The following is a 22300-nucleotide window of genomic DNA, read 5'->3' as shown; positions in this document are numbered from 1 at the left end:
AAAATTGTTTTCAGACTCAGAAAGGGCTTTATTGCCAAGTATGTTTTTTGCATATACAAGGAATTTGTCATGGTGTTGTTAGTGCATGTCACACATTCTCAAATATAAACGAATATAAACAATATAAGTATAAACATATACACACAGTATGTATTAATAATGATAAAATAAATGTAAATAAATAATAAAATAAGTTAAACAGTAGTAAAAGGCATGCTAAAGCAGAGTAGGTACAGTGGCATGAGGAGCCAGAGGTGGAGAGAGTCAGGGTGGGCTCCGGGCCTTGTTGATAAGGCTAGTGGCCTTATCAACTGTTCATGTGGCGTGTGGTTTTGGTCTTGATGGACCTCAGCCTCCTGCCAGAGGGGAGTGGCTCAAAGAGTTTGTGGCTGGGGTGGGAGGGGTCAGCCACAATCTTTACAGCACACTTCAGAGTCCTGGTGGCATATTGGTCCTGGAGTGGCGGTAGATTTCAGGCCAATCACCTTCTCTGCAGATCGAATGACACGCTGCAGTCTGCCCTTGTCCTTGGTAGTAGCAGCAGCGTACCAGATGGTGATGGAGGATGTGAGGATGGACTCAATGATGGCTGTGTAGAAGTGCACCATCATTGTCATTGGCAGGTTGAATTTCTTCAGCTGCCGCAGGAAGTATATAACCTGACTCCGCCAGATGGATTGCTTCGCATTTGCTCGGCATATCCATCTGGGAACTTTCCGTTGGAGAACTTTTGGGAAGGGGCGGAAATACTGGTTAGCTGATTGGATGAACCATCGGTCTATCACCTATGTTGGTGATAGACGGGCCAAATCAACCAATCAGATCCACGAAGCGTATGAAAATACAACCACAAGCCCGCCCCTGCTGCTGCAGGCAAAGCATAGCTCGTTAGCTCAGCATGCAAGCAACATGTCGGTAAAGGATATTTGCCGTTTGTGTAACGAGAATTTAGGAATAAAAGACACCATTTCAGGTTCCCGCTCCATATTCCAAAAGAAGGATCCAAGAGAAAAAAAAGCATTAGCGAGCGGCTAACAGAATTAGGGCTACCACTGTCTGAAAATACTGGTTAGCTGATTGGATAAACCATCTGTCTATCACCACCTAACCCACCTCAAAACCAACGCTGATTGGCCCGGTCGTTTGGCTAACGGCTCCAAATTTTCTCTATCTCAAGATGCCAGACTGATCTGCGAGTGGAAAACTGGAGCTCGCGAGATCAGGACGGTCTCACGAGGCTAGGAAGTATATCCTCTGTTGTGCTTTTTTTTTTTTTTTCCTTAAAGATTATTTTTTGGGGCTTTTCCCTTAATTATAGTGACAGTGGATAGACATGAAAGGGGGAGAGAGATGGGGGATGACACGCAGCAAAGGGCCGTAGGTCGGGTTCGAATCCAGGCCGCTGCCAAGGACTCAGCCTACATGGGGCGAGCGCTCTTACTGGGTGAGCTAGAGGCCGTCCCCTGTTGTGCTTTCTTGACAAGGGAGCTGATGTTCAGCTCCCATTTGAGGTCTTGGGAGATGATAGTTCCCAGGAATTGTGGAGCCACAGAGGGTGATGGGGGCAGGTGAGGCTGGGTTCTTCCTGAAGTCCACAACCATCTCCACTGTCTTTAGAGCGTTGAGCTCAAGGTTTTTTTGGTTGCACCAGCTCCAGGTCACTAGTTTCACCAGTCACTAGTTTCTTAAATTATACGAAAAAAACAATTTATTGAGAAATGAATGTGGTATGGTTAACGTTAGACTTCCTCTGTGGCAGAGGATTATTATATATTATATTATTATTTATATAGCAACAAGTAGTCTTGTATTGCCAGACCTTCCTCCACAGCGCCGCGGAGGAGGGTCTGGCTAATCCACACAGAATTCCGGGATGGAAGAAAAATGCTGCAAAATAGCCTTGGGAAGGAAATTGTTTTGGTGGAACGTGTAGGTTCAAAGATTGTTTTAGTCGTGCAACAGAAAACTCAGATTGGACAGATAGTCTAGCTAGCTGTCTGGATTTACCCTGCAGAGATCTGAGGAGCAGTTACCCATGGTCCTCATAAATCCACTAGAGTTTAGAATTACAACACATAGAAAGCAGAAGGTAACGGACATCCGAAAATGGACATCCGAAAAGAGTGACATCCGGCGGAATTTCCAGCAGAATATAGCAATCCCGGAGGTGGAAGTTCGTGGCCATAGAATAAGAAACAAGTAAATTCAAAACGCTTTACATAAAACATTAAAGAGCAGTTTAAAAAGAGATAGAAAATAAAAACAGGATAAAATAGAATAAGATACAGCTAGAAGAATAAAAGATACAGTGCAGTGTAGGAAATTAATAATTATTTGATAGATTGTATGGACGGGTTTGGGAGGAGAGAGTGTAAAATGTTCAAAATAAATACAATGTTTTAAGTAAATAGGATAAATAGGTTTGGGATTTTTTGTTTTTATTACAGAGGGAAAGTACCAGAAAAGGCAGAAAAGGAACCGAATTCCAGGTACCGGTATTGAGGAAAAAAGTGAACGTTACCCAAGCCTACTTGACATACAACCATAAAGTAATATTTGACAATTTTTTTGCTCGGTATGCATCTGCATATTCTTCAATCTCATATTGATTGAATCTCCTTTTTACATTTATTGTGAATTATTCTGAGAAAGAAGTGTTACTCATCAAGACAACGTATAAATTGGAAACTGGAATAATGTTGCACAATATGCTTGAGCTTCCACAGGTGTTTTATTTGATCAGGGATGCAATGTCTCAGTAACAATAAAAAAAGATTGGCAATTTGGTTTTATTGCTTTTTGTCTCCCTCGATCTTTCTTGATTAAACCAGGCATCTGTCTTGGTGGCATAATTGTGTTTTGAGGAATTTGATAACATATTCCCTTTAATTTGCTTTGGATTTCTGCTATTGAACTCGTATGTGGTGTGCCTGTTAACACACCACCACCGGGTGATTTCACAAACCTCCTGATGCCAAGACAATATTGTCACATGTCTGTCCCACCTCTTTTTTAAGTGGATTTCCTTAAAGGAACAGCTTTTTTGGTTAGCTGTGCAATGGTATTGCAGCACAACCTCAATGAAACCCAACTAATCATTAAATAGTCCTGACACAAAACTAACAACATATCAGAAAGAAGGATAGAGAAAATGTTGTTGCTGTTGAATGGTATCTATTCTAGTTGTGTGTGAAGTGTGTTTGAGGATTAAATTATGGTCTAGCTCCCCATTTGCGGCACAGAGGGCCTAAAGATAGAGCAACGTTGCACTCTGCCATGATATAAGGGGAATCCTTTGGCATGTCAGAGAGTGACTGTGCTTACATGAGTGTGTTTATATATATATCCTGTGCATGGGCGTTGTTTGTCTGTTTTCCTCTCGCCGGGCCACTTCCTTTCAACCACAATGCCTCCAGATCCGCCCCATCAAGGAATCATCTGCAAACTGTGGAGCTTCGTAATCGGGAGAGGGCCACTGATGTGTCCCTGGGCTTTCTCCACTCTAACTGAATCACACAGGCTGGCGCACACAGACAACAGGGCTGCACGGCATGGCTTTTGGAAGGTCACTCTAAGAATAGCTTTCAATATGTAAAAAAAAAAACCTTGTATCCAATGGAGAGCATGCACTTAAATGTGCATGCAGGCAAATGGACACATAGGAACATGCATCAATTCATGGACACAGGCGCAGACCAAAGCACTCTGAATACTGTCAAACACACAAATATGCACCACTGGCTGATGCACATAGCATACAGTTGTGCTCAGATGAAGCACCTCATGTCCTGCTAAAACAATCCCATGATGCACTGCTGAGAAAAGAGAGGCTAGTAGCATAACAAGAAATAAAGACAGCAAATGGCATTGATTCCCTTTATGCTCGAATGAAAAAGCTTCTTGGCAATCTAAGCAATGCTGTTCTAAGCTCATTTGTTCCACTAATGTGCTGGGAAGATGGTTAACAGCCTCACAGAGATCCCTGTGATAGTATTTGATAGTTAATGTAAATGCACCACACTGGCTACATTAATCAGTAGCTTTAGACAAAATGACTAATCACCCATTTCTTGATAAAACTAATCACTCATTCATCTTGGTTCTCCCCTCACAATATATCTTCTTTTACCTCCTCATCAATCACACACTTTCACCCATAATGTAATAATGCAACCACACAACTGTTTTGGATGCAAATTAGTGGGCATTGATATTTTGTCAGCCTCTGATATTGTGTTAGTACATTTCCATTTCAGGTCACTACATTTAACACACAGTGCATATATTTCTTTCCAAGTAAAACTACATTTCAGATACTGCAGAGTCGAAGCTCGAAAAGCAAACCAGTTTCTAATGATCATTTGCTTGTAAAAAAAAAAAAAAAACTACCAATAATCCGTACAATGAGAGTACAAGTTTATAATGTTGCTTATACTGAGACCTAAGTAACCAAAATATAGCCCCCAAAATATAGCCTCAGATGCAGCAAATCCACACATTTTGCTCAAAGACTCACATCCTGACACACTTGACCTCTGTAAACTGCAAAATGGATTATGTTGTTTCATTTTCCTTTGCAGGACCAATAAAATGCCACAACTACCATTCATTTCCGTTTTATTACCGTCACCCCTCCTCCTCTCCTTTTTTTTTCTCTCTCTCTGTCCTTGTCTGCACTATGATTTTCATCCCTGAACTCCAGCCTGGCAGATGGGTGAGAAAACAGTTCAACAGCATCAAGCCTAACCCAGTCACTGAGGGGTTAACTTTGAGGTTAATTTAACAGCTACGTTAGCTGTGGACCTAGTGGCCTTGGCTGTCCTACCTTCAAAATCCTCCTATTTAGTTTCTCTCTATTCTGTCCACTGGTGTCATTTTAAGGGTCCTTGCTTGTCATAAGCAGCAGTGAATGTTTTTTTCTTTCTCTTCATTGGCCTGAGATTGTGTGCATGCATGCAAATGTGTGTGTGTCTGTGTGTGTGTTTGTAAATGCAGGTATAGGCTTCCAGGCAGTACAGGCGGCTCTGATGCGAAGTGACATGTTGAGAGACCAAGCCTTTGGACACTGGCTGAGGGAGGGAAGAGAAACAAAATAAAAACCGACATAGCCTTTATAAAAAAAAAAAAAAAAAAACCTAAAACGCAACTGGATGAGAGCAGCAGATGGCATGTCACCGCCCCAGCCCCCTTTTAATAACAATCTCACTCAATCGTTATTTAATCATGTATCACTTTTTATTTGAAAAAAAAAAAAAAATACTCAGAGAATACGAGCACAGATACAGTAATGCAGTAGAGTAGTACTGAGACAAGTTGAGCCAGGGAGAGACTGGCTTGTCTAATAGAATGAGAGGGAAACTCTTCCTCTGACTATTTGCTACAGTCTTCATTGTCTGGATCCGGCCAATTCACCTGCCTGCCTGTCTGCTCATCTTACCATTATGTGTCCCTCTGTTGCCTCACCTGACCCTTTTCACATTATTCCAGTTTAAGCACATGATTCAACAGAGTGCTTTAACTGGAATACTGTGAAAAGGTTAATTTAAAAAAAATTCAATAACTGAAACTAACTATAACCGTCCAGGTCAGACAAATACACAGAACCCTTAAGCTGGCAGGGATTCAGTGTCTTGCTTGTAGACAACGCAGTATCATATACACCAGCAGATGCTAGAATGAGTGTTTGCGCCCAGGGTCATCTGGTTGAAGGACAGTCTCCCTACTCACTACTTTATAGTCTACAGGCGGCCCCCACTACTAACACTCCTTTTAGTCAAGATGAGAAAATGCAGCAGTTGACACAGCTGCAGTGTTCAAGCTTCACTTTAGCTCATTGTAACAACAACAACCATCATTATAGTGTTTGTCCTTGTTATAAAAAACAAAACAACTAATATTTGTATTATTTGTAATAGAGTGTGGCTCAGGCCACATTTTTCTGTCTGATTCCGAATCGAGTCAGGGAGTAGTAACCAACCCGACAAGCATTCTGGTTTTTATGTCCAAAATGACCTGAGCCCGACGCATATAATAGTCTATATCCACGACGTTCCACTTCCGGGATTACTTCGTTGCCGCCAGAAATTTGGCCGGATGGCCCTCTTTTTCGGCTGGATGTCCGTTACCTTCCGCTTTCTTTGTTTTAAACTCTGGTCAATTTATGAGTACTATGGTTAACTGTTCCTCAGATCTCTGCAGGGTAAATCCAGACAGCTAGCTAGACTATCTGTGCAATCAGAGTTTTCTGTTGCATGACTAAAACGGATGTAGACATTTTCCACCAAAACAAGTTCCTTCTCGAGGCTATTTTGCAGCGGCACCATGGCTCTGCCCGCCGTTTTTTTCCATCCCGGAATGCTGTGTGGACTAGCCAGACCCTCCTCCACAGTGCTGTGGAGGAAGGTCACCCTATCAAGCAGTTGTTGTTGCCATGGTCACAGCTTGCCTGTATGTCCCATAAATAACAAAGCCCAGCACTGAACAAGAAGTAGCCTAACACAGACAGTATGTCTATCATTTGTATTTAATTTTACACTATATTTTCACTACAAAAAGAACAAAATTTGTAAGTATTTGTCCGAACCCGGCGGGACCCCCTTCAGGCTTGGTTATCCACACTTTAACTTGTATGTTACCTTTCATGCAAAGATGCAGCCCTAACTGCTTCACATAACATGATTAAAATGAGGAAAACTAATATGTCATTGTACCAGATATGTAGATAGTTTGCATATTCAACTTTGACAATGATAGGAAACAGCAGAAGACAAAATAATGAATTCAATTGAAAAGCCAAATTAAAAACATAGGAGGAGCGCTACACGCTTAATGGCGAGTACTTCAGATGACTGGGTAATTATAAGGCCCTAACTGACTGATTTTTGAGACAGATGTTGTGTTCATGAATCTTGAAGCAGGTCAGATACCCAAACTGACTGAAAAATGAGACAAGAGGTCTCTCAGCCACACCCAAGGTTCTCTGCTCTGACAAGAGAGCAGATGGCTGTTTGTGGAAAAAACAAACCAGATCAGAGTGAGAAAGTCAAAGGACCCTGCAAATTCTCCACTACAGCATACCCTCCTACACAGATTGCCTTTTCATGTTGTCACTTGAAAAGTGTTTTAATTTAAACAGAAGGAAAATGTACCAGCAGTTTTCTTTTCTTCTTTTTTAATCAACTTGCACCACTGCATTTGATCTTGCAACGCACATGTGCTGTACACAGCGCAACCCTCTCTCTGCCTCCCTGTGTGTGTGTTAGCATTACGTTGCAGTGACACGTACAGAACGATTGGGTATATTCAGTTTATCCCATGGCCACTTTGTGAAAAGTACTACTAAGTACTACTACTATGTATCTAAAATGACTATTTATATTGAGATATTTGAAATAATAAACAACATCGCAGAAGCCATTGCATTTACTTTATGTTTCTTTATGTATGTATCAAACTTGTACTGCGATCAAACATTTCTAAAATGTGTTTTCTGTGAAAGCTAATGGTTCATGGTGTTTTGTCACCTCTTTGTCACCATTGCAGAGCACTCGGTCACCTAATGGGGATAGCAGCTACTAAACCCATGGAAAACACTCCAAACACAATATTACCTTCAACTTAACTGTTCATCATAAGAGAGTACCACAGCTACCACATTTTAAGTAAGCTGAACATTCATGCACACACACACACACACACACACACACACACAACACACACACACACACACACACACACACACACACACACACACACACACACACACACACACACAGCAGCGTCACTATAAACTATACCTGTATCGCCAAAAACTCACGTCTTTAACCCCCTCCCCTTTTTAGTTCTTTCACTTTATTAATTGCTTGCTTAGCTACAGTATGTGCTTCTCGCAATACAGCCTGGGCTTTTGTTATGAAAGGGAAGCAGTATACTATATGACTAGACATGCTGAGCTGCAAATTATAGCAAGAATAATGACCCAAATGCCACGTCTGAAACAATGACTTTACTTTCTTCCATTATTACATTACATTTAACTGACGCTTTTATCCAAAGTGACTTACAATTGCTATATATGTGAGAGGCCGCACACCTTCAGAGAAACTAGGGGTTAAGTGTCTTGCTCAGGGACACATTGGTTGATGTAGTGCAGTGGGAATTGAACCCGGGTCTCCCACACCAAAAGCCTGTGTCATATCCACTGCGCCACCCACCACCCAACCAACCATGAGTATATTCTAAAACAGATGGAATATAGCCAAATAAAACCATATATTGCCCCTGATCAATACTAGCATAGCAAAAAGACTAGGATGAATTGAATATCTCATAAAAAGATAATTGAGTTGAAGCTGTAACGTAATACGGAAACATGAATTTTCAAGTTTAGTAACTAAGAATAAATGCTGAAATGGCTGTATTTCTTTCTAAGCAATTTAACAATAGGATTCATGAATGAATATTTTACTTGTACATATTACGGGTGTCACGATTCTCCAAATCCTCGATTCGATTACATTTTTGATTCTAAGGTCACGGTTCGGTTTGATTCAATTCTCGAGTTTTACATTTATTTTTTTTAAAGTACAGGTTGTTATGCCATTTTTGGACTAGACTTTTATGCAATATAATATCTGACCTTTGTTTTTGTTTTTTCGCAATGTACCACACTACATTGTCAAATTTAAAACCTTTATTAACAACATAATGTAACAATAACTTATATCAATAACCTGCCAAATAGTTTCTCTTTTGTAACTGCAGTCTTCTTCACAGAATATGCCATTCAAGTTCACAACAAAACAAACCAAAAAAAACCAATAAAACAGCATAGCGCCGTCTTCTGTGAAAAAAAACAAATTTAAGAAAATTAACAAAAGAAGAAAAAAAAACCAAAAAAAAAAAACGGGGGTGGTTGTGCGGTGATTGGAAGAATATGGTACATTTACATAGCAGGGCTTGCAAACTGGATTTTTTGTCAACATAACTCCCTGGAAATCCAAAATACTTCCTCACCGGCGACTTCAGTGAAAGAGGATGGGGTTCAAGTTCTGTCGATCGGTCTCCTGCATCTACAGTTGCCATGCTATCTTTTGACTGGCTGTAGCTAAATTAGAGAAGGTTGACGAACTGACCGAAGAGCCGGTTAATTAACCCGAGTGTCACTGAACCAGGAGAATGAACCGACTCGCTCCTGTTTTTTCACCTCATTTGTGCCGGCCGGCAGCGCTTTGCTCAAGCTGAGTGCGAACGATGTACGCTCCGGTGTTTGTAGCTGGTCTTCTTCTGCTACTGTGTGTGTAGTAATCTAGCTCATTAGCGCCTCCACTGGAGTGGTGGTAGAATCAATCAGAAAATGGGCTACCTCGAGCAGGCTACACGTTTGTGCTTTTTTCTATGGTTGTTTTTCTGCTTGGCAAACCGACCGGACATGACATGGGGGCGTGGCAGCATCGCCGATTACATTTTTTTATTCGAAATTCGAGATTGTGACTTTATTTCGGTCGATTTTGATTTAAAATCAAAATCGTGACACCCTTAGTACATATATAATACCAGAGCTGTAAACTAACGAAATAGAACTACTTCACTACTGTACTTAAGTACTAAAAGGCTGTATCTGTACTCCACTGGAGTATTATTTTTTTCTCCTACTTCCACTTTTACTTTTAGGGCCCGAGCGCCGAAAGCCCGCGAAGGCCCTATTGAAACTGAAGGAATTGCCTTTTTGAGGGCCTTAACATATTCAAAAACTCTTTTACTCAAAAAATTTACGTATTTTAAGCCCCTGCAGTGCGTTTAACGTAGACTCACGAAACTTGGTACACATATGTAACATGTCAAGATGTACAAAACACTTCATTAGAGCCATACCCTAAACCCAACAGGAAGTCCGCCATTTTGATTTCAAAGTTCGAAATTAGTGCGATTTTGGCCATTTCCACATGTCGTACTTTAACGAACTCCTCCTAGAGATTTCATCCGATCAACTTCAAACTCGGTCTGTGCCATCTTAAGATGTTAAAGATGAAAAGTTGTTAAAAGAAAAGCTTTTCGTCATAGGGCGTGGCGGGGGCGGCCATTTTGTGCGTTTCGGTGGCGAAACAGGAAGTGGGTGTAACTCGAGTGTACATTGTCCAACTGGCTCGAAACTTTTCAGGATTCATAAGAGTCCAACTGTCAGTACCCGATCCGTTCCACCTGCACAATCCGTTCTGCGCATGCGCAAGATGTTCACGCATGCGCTGTGGTACGAGGATTTACGACACTACCCAATCTGTTCCCACGCTAGCCTCCAGCTAACGTTAGTTCAGCTAATAGCTAATTCGGTGGACCGCTAGGTGATTATAGCGGTCTGCCGTTAGCCTCCACCGGGAAGCTAACGTTAGTTTAGCTAACGGTTAATTTGGCTAACCGCTAGCTGATTGTAGCGGTCTGCCGTTAGCCTCCACAGTTAAGCTAACGTTAGTTTAGCTAACAGCTAATTCGGCTAACCGCTAGCTGAGACAGCATGTAAACTTTAAAAGACCCTCAAAATAAAACTTGAAAATAAACGTTAACATATATAACAGCTGTTACATCTTAATTTAAGTCTTAATTTAGCTGTAGCCTGCTTTTCCCATTATGTTTGACTTAACGTTATTTTAGACTGAATCTAGCTGTCCGTTCTGCCTGCACGATCCGTTCTGTGCATGCGTTATTTTAGACTGAAGGCTGTCGGCTAGCGGTTAGCAGAATTAGCTGTTAGCTATCCCGGTGGAGGCTAGCGTGGAACAGATTGGGCACATCGTAAAACAGTATTATCATCTGCGCATACGTCATGGCATACGTGTCATTTTGCACATGCGCAGAACGGATCGTGCCGGTGGAATGGATCGGGTACTGACACCAACCCTGAGGACAAATAAAGGCCGATATTTACTTAAAGTCATAGCGCCCCCTAGTGGCAACAGGAAGTAGGCCTAAAAGTCAAGGTGCTATACTTTAACGAACTCCTCCTAGAGATTTCTTCCAATTGACTTCAAGCTTGGTCTGTACCATCCCAACACCTTAACGATGAAAAGTTATTAAAAGAAAAACTTTTCGTCAAACTGTGTGGGCGTGGCGGCCATTTTGAGTGTTTAGCGATGAACAAAGAAGTTGTTGTAACTTGAGTGTATGTTGTCGTATCTGCCCGAAATTTCTCACGATTGACAAGGGTCCAGGCCTGAGGACACCTACAGGTCAAAATTGACTTTTGGTCATAGCGCCCCCCGCTGGCAACAGGAAATGCGCCTTATATGACAAACATCATCTGATTTACATGAAACATATATATATATATATATATATATATATATATATATGTCTACATGTGATACTGAGCCGCCCCCTATACTTTAACCATGCCCACTTACTCAGGCCACGCCCCCTTTCATAACATTTGAACCGTTTAAGGTAGAGTCTTGTGTGAGGTGTCATTGAACTCAGCAGAGACTTCATTCTTCATTGGTGATGGTTTGACCCGCCCCCTAAACTTTAGCCACGCCCCCTTTTATAACTAATGACCCGTTTGATGTAGACCCTTGTGTGAGGTATCATTGAACTCAGCAGAGACTTCATTCTTCATTGGTGATGGTTTGACCCGCCCCCTAAGCTTTAGCCACGCCCCCTTTTATAACTAATGACCTGTTTGATGTAGACCCTTGTGTGAGGTGTCATTGAACTCAGCAGAGACTTCCTTCTTCATGGGTGATGGTTTGGCCCGCCCCCTATGCTTAAGCCACGCCCCTTTCATACATGCTGACCCATCTAAGGTAGAGTCTTGTGTGAGGTATCATTGAACTCAGCAGAGACTTCTTTTTTAATTGGTGATAGTTTGACCAGCCCCCTATGCTTTAGCCACGCCCCTTTTTACAGCTAATGAACCGTATGACATAGATTTTTGTGTGAGGTATCGTTGAACTCGGCAGGGAGTTCCCTTTTCATCGTTGATGATTTGCGGTGTCTGAGTGCCGCGCAAATGCACGGATGCAAGGAGCGGCGTTTGATGTAGACCTTTGTGTGAGGTATCATTGAACTCAGCAGAGACTTCCTTCTTCATGGGTGATGGTTTGGCCCGCCCCCTATGCTTAAGCCACGCCCCCTTTCATACATGCGTACCCATCTAAGGTAGCTGAGTGGCGCGCAAATGCACGGACGCAAGGAGCGGCGTCCGCCGGTAACCCTGACGCGCGCAGAGGCGCGAGGGCCCGTTCATCGCTGCTCGCAGCTTTAATTATGAGTTGAATTTACTCCGATACATTTTTTATGTGCGTTACAGTAACAGTAACGTTACTCGTTACTGTTGTGAATTCCTCACGCTACGATAAGAAATCCCCGAGATCGCCTCGCGTTTCTTTTCATTACGGTGATCGCCTGTTCAGAAGTCAGAGATGATGTAAGTTTGTACTCTTTCTATTTAGCCATTGTTGCAGCAGATTAAGCTATTCCTGAGTTGTTTCCGCCTGAAATGAGTACTGAATGTTAACCTTTTTACCCTGTGATGTGAAGCTGCTAGTTTATCTGTATTTTGCTAGCTTGCTAACTTTCCACTAACCTGACTCCGCCAGATGGATTGCTTCGCATTTGCTCGGCATATCCATCTGAGAACTTTCCGTTGGAGAACTTTTGGGAAGGGGCGAAAATACTGGTTAGCTGATTGGATAAACCATCTGTCTATCACCTATGTTGGTGATAGATGGGCCAAATCAACCAATCAAATCAACGAAGCGTATGAAAATACAACCACAAGCCCCTGCTGCTGCAGGCAAAGCATAGCTTGTCAGCTCAGCAAGCAAGCAACATGTCGGTAAAGGATATTTGCCGTTTGTGTAATGAGAATTTACAAATAAAAGGCACCCTTTCAGGTTCCCGGTCCATATTACAAAAGAAGGATCCAAGAGAAAAAAGCATTAGCGAGCAGCTAACAGAATTAGGGCTACCGCTGTCTGAAAATACTGGTTAGCTGATTGGATAAACCATCTGTCTATCACCACCTAAACCCGCCTCAAAACCAACGCTGATTGGCCTGGTCGTTTGGTGAACGGCTCCAAATTTTCTCTATCTCAAGATGCCAGACTGATCTGCGAGTGGAAAACTGGAGCTCGCGAGATCAGGACGGTCTCACGAGGCTAACTTTCCACTACGTCACACATTTTATTTCAGTATTTGTTAATAAGTGATTAATAACCCACTGTTATATCAGATAATTGTAGTTGTAACAGCTGTGACGTAATGTACCTTTTGGGGTTTATTTCAGAAACTTCCTTCATATCCAGCAATGTACAACTTGTGACTGCCTGTAATGCACCATCTTAATATCAAGTAAAAAGTTGAACTCCAACAATATGATATTCAAAATTTGACTGCTTTCTTTAATAACTACATAACACAATACTTGTACTTTTACTTTTAGTACTTGAGTAGTAAATTTTAAAATAAACTACTTGCAATACTTAAGTACAAACAATGTTGAATACTTTAGTACTTCCACTTAAGTGGGGTGCTTAAAGAGCATTTCAACTTCTACTCAAGTCACTTTTTTGATAGAGCACTTGTACTTTTACTCAAGTATGGGTCTCTAGTACTTTATACACCTCTGTATAATACACCCTTTTTAAATTGTCATTGTTATTTCCTCTGGATAATGCAGCTGAGCTAATGAGAATGAACTCTCCTCAGGCCAAAGCTAATCTCTGCGGGCAGGCTTTCTTTGATTCACGCCATAGAAACGTGTAAAGAATATATCTAAAGTCTTGCAGAACATTACCTACATTACTTACTGCCATCTCATGAATATAAACCAACAAGCATATGCATGCAAACACGGTGGCCCTCCTTTAAAACATCAACACCGTCAGGGGAAAACAGCTGTTTTTCCTCAAGCACACATTCATATTCCTGCATCATTCTGAGTGGAATCAAGCCACTAAACCATAAATATATTGTATGAATGATGCACATTGTCTTTTTGTGTTATTTAATAGACACCACATACAGTACTTCTAATTAACACACCCTTGTTAGAGCATGACATGAAGGACAGTTGACTCTAATAGCAGAGAAGTGGGAAAAGATTTATTGAATGAGAAAGTCATTATTACAAAGTTATACTGGCAAACACTATTTCTAGTGAGCAATTAAAGGCTTTTGTTATAATATATTACTGTATAACATATATAGCTAATCCTTTTGTGCATTACTTTTCTTGATAATTAATATAATATCTTTTATCTGTAGAACAAAATAAGGAGCTGAATTAAAGATAGACATGTAACAGATTATAATAGTCATATATTATTGAATAAAATCATAATTGCAAGTCTTTGTTTTAAACTATTTAGGTAGAGTATCAGTGTGGAGTTACAATACAGATGCATCAAATCACATCAAACATCAAAAGGTGACAGAAATGTACACTTAAATGTTTATTTTCAATTAATTTCATGTCAGTTAATTGTATAAAAAAATTTATATTTTAAAATCACTTTGCTGTTATTTTCTTAACTTCCCAACAAACATGGAACAATTTTGGAGTAGCGACCACAAACTGTACTGTAGGTCATAGTCCCCTCTGGCTCAGAAAGAGTTAAATACACATACTTAATGACAGAAGTGGCTGGGAAACTAAGAAGATTTCACAGTCGCAATTGTTTTCTAAAGTAACACAATTTGACCCATAAGGTCCAGTATATAATTAAAAGCCACCAAACAAATTGGGGGAAAAGAAAAGTCAGTACAAGCCATAGAAAAACATAATTGTATAGCCCAAAAATGCGTGAAACCATCCCACAGATTGATATATGTAGGTAGCCCTTATGGATTTTACTTGAAGCAGTGTGACTTAAAAGTGGATAAAAACACAATGAATCATGTCTGTAACCCCTAGCAACAGACACAAACCAGATCAGTCTACATATCAGCAGTGATTGCTTACGTATCTGGAGGAGGGAATGGCATTTTTAAGAGAGTCAAAGAGAGAATTTTACTATATTTGATCATGTGTTTAGAGTCACTGGCATGCATGGTTAAGCCTGATACTAATAATGCTTCTCAAATTAAGGTTATTTTGCCTGCATGCTCCTGCCTCCCATCAGTAAATATATCATGCTCAACCATGAAGGTTGTGTCGTGCAGCATCTGTGGAATCCCTATTCCACTGCTGCATGTCACTCATATGACTGTCCAATGACACAAGCAGGGCGTCACTCACTTAGAACGGGTATATTCAGTCAGCATTTACTGAATGTGTAAGACTTGTTTTTTGTTTTGTCTTGTCAGAAAAAAAAGAATAGATTGTTTTCTTACCTGACACAGTCCTGACAACCTCAGTGGTGTTCCTCAGGCCCACGAAGGAGAACTGGTAGAGCCTCCACGAGCGAATGTCGCCAACCTCCACTGAGCTCCTTTTCCACTTGTACACAATCTCCTCCCTGGGGTAGCCATCTGGACAGACAATAACACAGTTAGATGGAGCTCTCTTAAAACAAGGAGAGGAGAGAGTCTTGGTCCAAAAATAACACAATGTTTAACGAAGACTAACATTCATTCCTTTTAGGAAATATCCTTAGACGTGACTCTTTAGATAAGCGCGCCGCTGTGTAAGACAATGTGTTGAAACACCATTAAAAATAAAGCAAAAGCATAAAGCACAGTTTGTTTTACTTGAGAGTAAGCCATACCTACAAAGTCAGCTAGCTTGCAAATAAACTGTTTCATGAAAGAACCATTATATAACAAACTCCTGACAAAATATGCAGTTCATCTGTGGAGTGAAAACTTATTTTTCTGAAACACTCAACTGACTTAAAAGCAAAAATTACAAAATTGATTCATGTCTGTCCATGAGTTGGATTCCAGTAATTTCATTACCTCAAGAGGATGCTCTCTGGTTGTGAGAATCACGACGATCTTACTTGTCTGATGCAAATTCACTTATAAGTGCATATGCATTATCATAATCAAATTTGTCTGTATTGAATTTCTGTCTAGTATCCAAATTTGGAACAAAAAGGCAAAGTTAAGCTTCTTTAAAACTAACAGTAAGTTGAATTTGGAAATGGACTCCTTATTATGGGAATGGTCTAGTGTTGTCTTCAATCTAGTGATGAGCTGTGTACAGCCGACGAGGAGGGGCTTGAATAATGCAAATGATACTTCCTCAATGCAGACTTTAAATGGCTTTATTACTAAAGTGCTCTCAGATATCCAGTAATGCAGGCCCTCAGAGGAGCAGGAAATGGAAAGATCTACCCATTTGCCACATTACAGCCAGGCAGGCCGTCTGCTTCTTCTCTGGCAATGCATCCAGGACAAATTATTGTTTCATTGTCCTTTTGGGAACTAGAACAACAATGTTGCTGGAGCTCAATGTCATGAAATCACTTCCCAACGAGTTGTGTTGTTGTTGTCAAAACAGTTGCTGCAATTAAGCTATTAAAATGAATATGCAATTTTGAGCAAACTGAAATAATATAGTGTATCATCTGTATCTGTAAAGCATTCTCCAAAACTGCTGCAAAAGAGGTTGCATTGGAAAATCTACAATGCTTTGTGGCACGTGTTGAGAAAATATGCCGCGTGATAAATTGCAGCACGCTGCTCCGCCTGCTGCCTCTGAGATTGAGCTCATGTACTGTACATCAAGCGATTTTCAAAGTTCTGAAAACATCCATGGCTTTCATCAAATTAAAATGAATGCTTCTGTTCCATTTTTAGTTCTGCTACCCTCCTGCGTTTCCTGTCTTGTTGCTCTAGAGCTATTTAGGAAGCATTTTCTCTGGAGAATAACCCATGGCGCATCTCTCTGTAGATCCATAGTGGCCTCATTAGCATAACTTACCCTCATCCGCTCCTCACACAGAGGGACTGAATCATTTGGACTTGTGTCACCATTTAAAATGTCTTTAGAACAGTATTGACAAAGTGCAGAAAAATCGATCAGTACTTTGCCTTTGGACGAGTTGGCATAAAGATATCTATTATTAAATCCCTTTATTGAATGCCAGTATACTATACATGAATGAATTGTTTTACAGCAATTGTTTTTGTTGAAATATCTCATATTGTTACACATAACTACATATTGTCATATTTTTCGAACCTATTACAGAGCTCTTTAAAGACTATGTTATGTAAATGCATACAAACTTTCATGAGACATACTTTGTAGTTCATCTGATTAGAGATTGGAGTGGTATGAAAGAAATCCTAAGACTGCAGCTTGAATTCCTTGATTTGTCCTTTTGCATAATTATTCCCTAAATAATGTATTTGTTAGGATCATATGTTGCTCATTTATGGCCACAGCGTGTGTCTGTTTGAAATGAAACAGAGGAAGAGGTAAAACGGTAGGGGATCAGCATATGGCCAAACTTACAGCTTGAAAACTCCAGGGGACATGAGTGCTCATCCATTGGGAAGTTGTTCAGTTTAAGCTGGCACTCTGCATCGATGGTCAACCTGCAGAGACACAATATTTGGATCCACTGACTCAGTTACTGTAGACCATTTGTACACATACACACTCAAAATGTGTCCCAGTGTATTCCCTGTTGCAGTGCAAGTAAACTTAAAAAAGGTTAAAGTTGAGGTTCCTTGTTGTATGTATATTCCAGCAATGGAATCCTATTGAATAGGTCTATAGAAAAATGTAAATGTGTAAACATACATTTTAAATTGCATACCAGTCAATCACAAAAAAATAGTGCACATTTAAAAGGGTGTTGGGAAAGGCAGAATTAAACCCCTAACCTTATCAGTATTAACACAAGGAATTATTAATTAGCATTTCACTAAACTAAATTGATGTTTTTCACAGCAACACACACGTCTCTTCTTTTTCACGCTTGAGGGAGTTTGAACGCTAAGTCATTAAACTTCCCCTTAATGAGAGAATGACCTTAAATGACTTTACCCATCCATGCACTCGCTATTGTCATGTATCATTGTCCTCCCAATCACAGCGGTCATCCTAATTAACCAGTGGTTAAATTCTGAGTTGCTTAACAAATTAATGAAGTGGAGGGGTAGTGTTCTGCATAGCAGAACATCCATCACGGCTTGATTGAGTCCAGAATAGTTCACTTTCTCTCTTATTATCACTGATGATATATTGTGGTGTCAGTTTGAACATCCGCTGTATTTATGATGGCATGGAAAATATGATAATAAGTACAATTAATATTTCCCTTCAACCTATCCTCCTGTTTTCCACTATTTAGTTCCACAGGTTTTACACTCATACAGTTTATAGTCATATTATTATTGAGTAGTCAATAATTTAAAAAGCTAGTACTTTAAACTGACCAGAACAGTAACTTCTCGGCCATTATATTTGTCCAATCTCAAGCTCTTTAGGAAAGAATGTGACATTAGACAATATAGCGAGTATGATATTTATATTAATAAAACAAATCATCCCAAAGATTTTTGAAAGAAAGATTTCAAGCCATATGCTACATGCAACAATGCCTAAAAACATCAGTTTAGGGCACTGAAGTTCTAGTGTTCCCTTGTCACTAACAACTTCCTGCCTCATTCAGGGGGACAGATTTCCTGCACGCTAATAAATGTCAAATTTAAAATGCTGGAATTCAAAATTGCCCAAGGCCTGCTCAGTATAATCAGTATCATGAATCATTTATGTAGAGAGGCCATAAATTGTTGGGTACTTCAGAATATTTTCCAAAGTACACACATTGCTTTTGGTGATTCCGGAAAGAACAGGAAGGACCTTGGTGGCAAAAAATTGACAATAACCCAAATAAAACATTAAATGCTGCGCAGTTGGTATTTGTCCAGCTTTAATGCGCCAGTTGTTAAATCGAGACTAGTTACCACGTACTTTCAGGGTTATCTATTGTTTTCTGCTTTATTCAGTTGGGAGTACTGACGTTAATTGTTTATGTAAAAATATTTGAACTCCTCATTATCTTGGCTATCATTTAAACATAGTAAAATAATGCTCCTTTTCCACTAAATCTAAAATTTAGAAGCACTTTTTTATCTTTTGGTTTAGATAAAACGGATGCAGAATGCTAGAGATAATGATAACTGACAATTTAAGCTGTAATAAAACGGGAATGATAACTGGTAAGATGAATAATTCTGCCACCCAGTCACACAATCAATCAATCAATCAATGAATCTGTGGGTCACATATGAATGTGAAATATCAAAATCAGTTGTATTACTAATATCTCATCTCAGGCATCCCTGACGTTTTACCTGAGGGTGTAGAGTATTCGACCATCATTCCAAATTCGAAGCATGCGATTGGGTGTGGTGATCCAGTGGGCATCGGCCTTCTTTGAGTTGCGGAAAAAAGTGTCTGGGATCCAGATCTTCCCAACCATGTTGCTGTTGAGACGCAGAACCTTCATCGTACTGTTGAATTTTAACCTCCTGTCGTACCAGGTCTGAGCAAAAAAGATGTCGATGGTGTATTCCTGACGACAGATAGAACACAGGTTTATCCAAATTATGTCGAACTTCAGTTTAAAAGCTGAACATGCTTTATGTAACACACTACATAAATGTCTCTGGTTGTCAGGAAAACTTTGCAAACAGTATTGTTTATAACCAGTGCTGTCACCAATGAATGTCTTTTAACAGTGAGATGCAATGAGATCAAATCGAAATGTGGGCTGCAAAAGCGCTCCTGTTTCTTCTGGCTGAGGGGAACTTTTTTATGCCAGTGGAAATGCTCACAGAAACACATTTGCAGACAATTTTTTTCTCCTCAGACACGTTTCTATTCAGGCCAAGAAGTCCTTTTCTTCAAACTCAAGAGTTCTGTTGAAAATGACCATCTTGACGCTCTCAACCTGAAAATTAAATGTTCAACGGGGCAATTAATAATACCCCTTGTTTGGCTTGAGTATTATCTAAACTCATAACCTGCTGCCTTGGCAGCACTTTGTCCTGAGCCTGACAAAACCTTCTGTCTCTTCTGTCTCCTATTCAGCATCTGTAAGAGCTGTGTTAAAACATACACATGAAGGATTAAAAGCGGCATGGGCAGTGTTGAATAGGCAGAGTTAAAGAGCTAAGAGCAAAGGTGTGATGTGGTCTAATGTGAGAGTGAAAAGAGACACGGTGAGTGAGAGGGCGCTGTCAGCCTTTCTTTCTTTTATTATTTGGAAGGGTTGAGCCCTGAGGTTCAAAGTAAAGTACAGCAGGAGAGAAAAATAAATAAAAATCTGGGGATTTGTGTGCAAGAGGGCATTAACTTCCTGACTAAGCTTAGCCCAACAATAAAGCCTAAATCCATGCCAACGAGTCCTAAATGAGATTTGAAAAACATTTTTACCAGGCAACATTCCCATCATTTCAACATCTTTTTTTCCACAAAGGACAGGCAGACAGTTCAAATCCAATGATGCGGATATATTAAATGCCTTAGGATCTTCATCTAGGCCCCGCTGAGTGGAATGGACAGCTAACTTTTTTTCTTCAACCTATATATACTTTGGGATATTTAACAGAGGCCCAATCCCAAAGTGAGCCCTGAGGACTAAGGACTAAGGACTCACAGATTTAATTGATCTCAGGTACTAAGTGAGTGAGTGTGTGAGGCCACATGGGCTCAGATAGGTAGAAATGGGATCGGGACAGCACTTCACGAGATCACATGTTACCTTGGCGACGTTTAATAACAAAGATGTTGCTGACACTTGCCGGTTTGGGAATTTTCATTTTAAGTTTGTTGCTTTCCACACGGCCAAGGCCCAGGAGACGGCTACCTGATTCCAAACTCTTGTTTTACAAGCTGGACAACAGGTTGGTCCGTTCCGTGGTCGTGTGTCGTGCTATTGTTTACCTTCGTAATTTCCGGATTTCCCTATGGTCTCCGCGGTGAACGTCACAACGCTTTGAACTGTGGGTAATTCCCTTTGGTGAAGTCTGCATCGATGCAGACTCACGGAAAGGGCTCGGTAAGTGTGTACTCAAACCCTCACGCCCTTTGAAATTCCACATTGGGACAACCCTAAGCCCTTACGAATTTCGCAAGAACGCGCACTAAAGTCCGTGAGTCTGTGAGTCCGGACTTTGGGATTGGGCCAGAATCACACTACTTTCAATTCAAAGAGCTGCACACATCCAAGAACAGCTAATAACTGTGGCTACAAAGCATTGATTTATGATTCTTCTTCAAATCACTCCCTCTCAATTTTCAATTTCAATTTTAATTTCAGTTTGCTTTATTGGCATGACAAAAAATGTGTTGCCAAAGCATAAGAACAAACATATATGAACAGCAACATCTCAACAATCTCTCTTTCTCTCTGTTAGTCTGTCCTATCCCTTCCCCCTCTGTTGCATGAGTTGCAACGTTATCATATTTCAAAGATTCCTGCATAATTAAAAAATTTAAAATGTGATTATGGTTTGATGCTCTTTATAAAATACAACGACTGCACCGCATTTGTTATGTCACAGTGTGAACACACTGGCCTAACCGCGCTGATTACACATGAATGTGAAGCAATCAGTCGTTTCATGCCAGCATGATGCCCTCATCACACAGACACACAAACACTCTCTCCCTCTCTCCCTCTCTCTCTCTCTCTCCCTCTCTCCCTCTCCCTCCCCCTCTTACACACACACACACACGCACGCACGCACGCAGACTCCCTAATGTGAACGCAAAGACACATTTTCTAACTGATCCCATCAATGCTTCTCTTCCAACTTCATTGTGACTGCAGTTATTGAGAGTGGGTGTTTTAGCTAAGACTAAGTGAAATGGAACGCCACCACCATGTAAAGCAGGCTGCTCTGCAGAATTACAATAGAAGTGGGATCTCAGCGGGGACGTGCCACAGAAAACAATGACACATAAAACAACGCTGATGTGAGATTTTCAAGAGACTCTCATTTTCTAATCCTGCTTTCTCTCCAACAAACATTTTTCCTCTCCACCATCAGATGAACTGTTCTTTTGGTCATCACTGCAGTGATGACAGCTATATATTCTATTACTATTCCTCAGTTTTCTTCAGTTACTGTGCATTGTAACATAATACCAATGGTAATCAAAAAACAACACGGTGTAGGGTCTCCCACTCTGAAATGGATAGCTGAAATTTAGCATTTCTAACACTTCCACCTTGTTAAATTGTTTTTTAATAATAGAAATGTACTGATACATATGGTTTCTGAAAGCTGGTAGTGTACAAATAAGCAGTTCTCCCACTCATATTGGCTGAAACTGAAGTGCATCATTGTAAGAGTAATAAAATTGTATGCATACACTAGAAACTATTCTTAGACCATT

General features: G+C 40.4%; 1 protein-coding gene across 3 annotated transcripts in view; it reads right to left on the bottom strand.

Moving 5' to 3' along the window:
* gabrg2 (gamma-aminobutyric acid type A receptor subunit gamma2) overlaps window positions 1–22300 on the bottom strand; it is a 64949-nt gene that overhangs the window by 22940 nt on the left and 19709 nt on the right. For all 3 annotated transcript variants that reach the window (XM_039777659.1, XM_039777657.1, XM_039777658.1), the window contains exons 4-6: window positions 19249–19469; window positions 17399–17481; window positions 15328–15465 (exon numbers count right to left, since the gene is read on the bottom strand). In XM_039777659.1, coding sequence (XP_039633593.1) covers window positions 15328–15465; window positions 17399–17481; window positions 19249–19469 — 442 coding nt within the window. The remainder of the gene's footprint in view (window positions 1–15327; window positions 15466–17398; window positions 17482–19248; window positions 19470–22300) is intronic.

This window comes from Perca fluviatilis, chromosome 16 (assembly GCF_010015445.1).
Source record: "Perca fluviatilis chromosome 16, GENO_Pfluv_1.0, whole genome shotgun sequence".
NCBI lineage: Eukaryota > Metazoa > Chordata > Actinopteri > Perciformes > Percidae > Perca > Perca fluviatilis.
The sequence above is the reverse complement of the archived record's forward strand: the minus strand, read 5'-3'. Positions and strand labels throughout refer to the sequence as shown.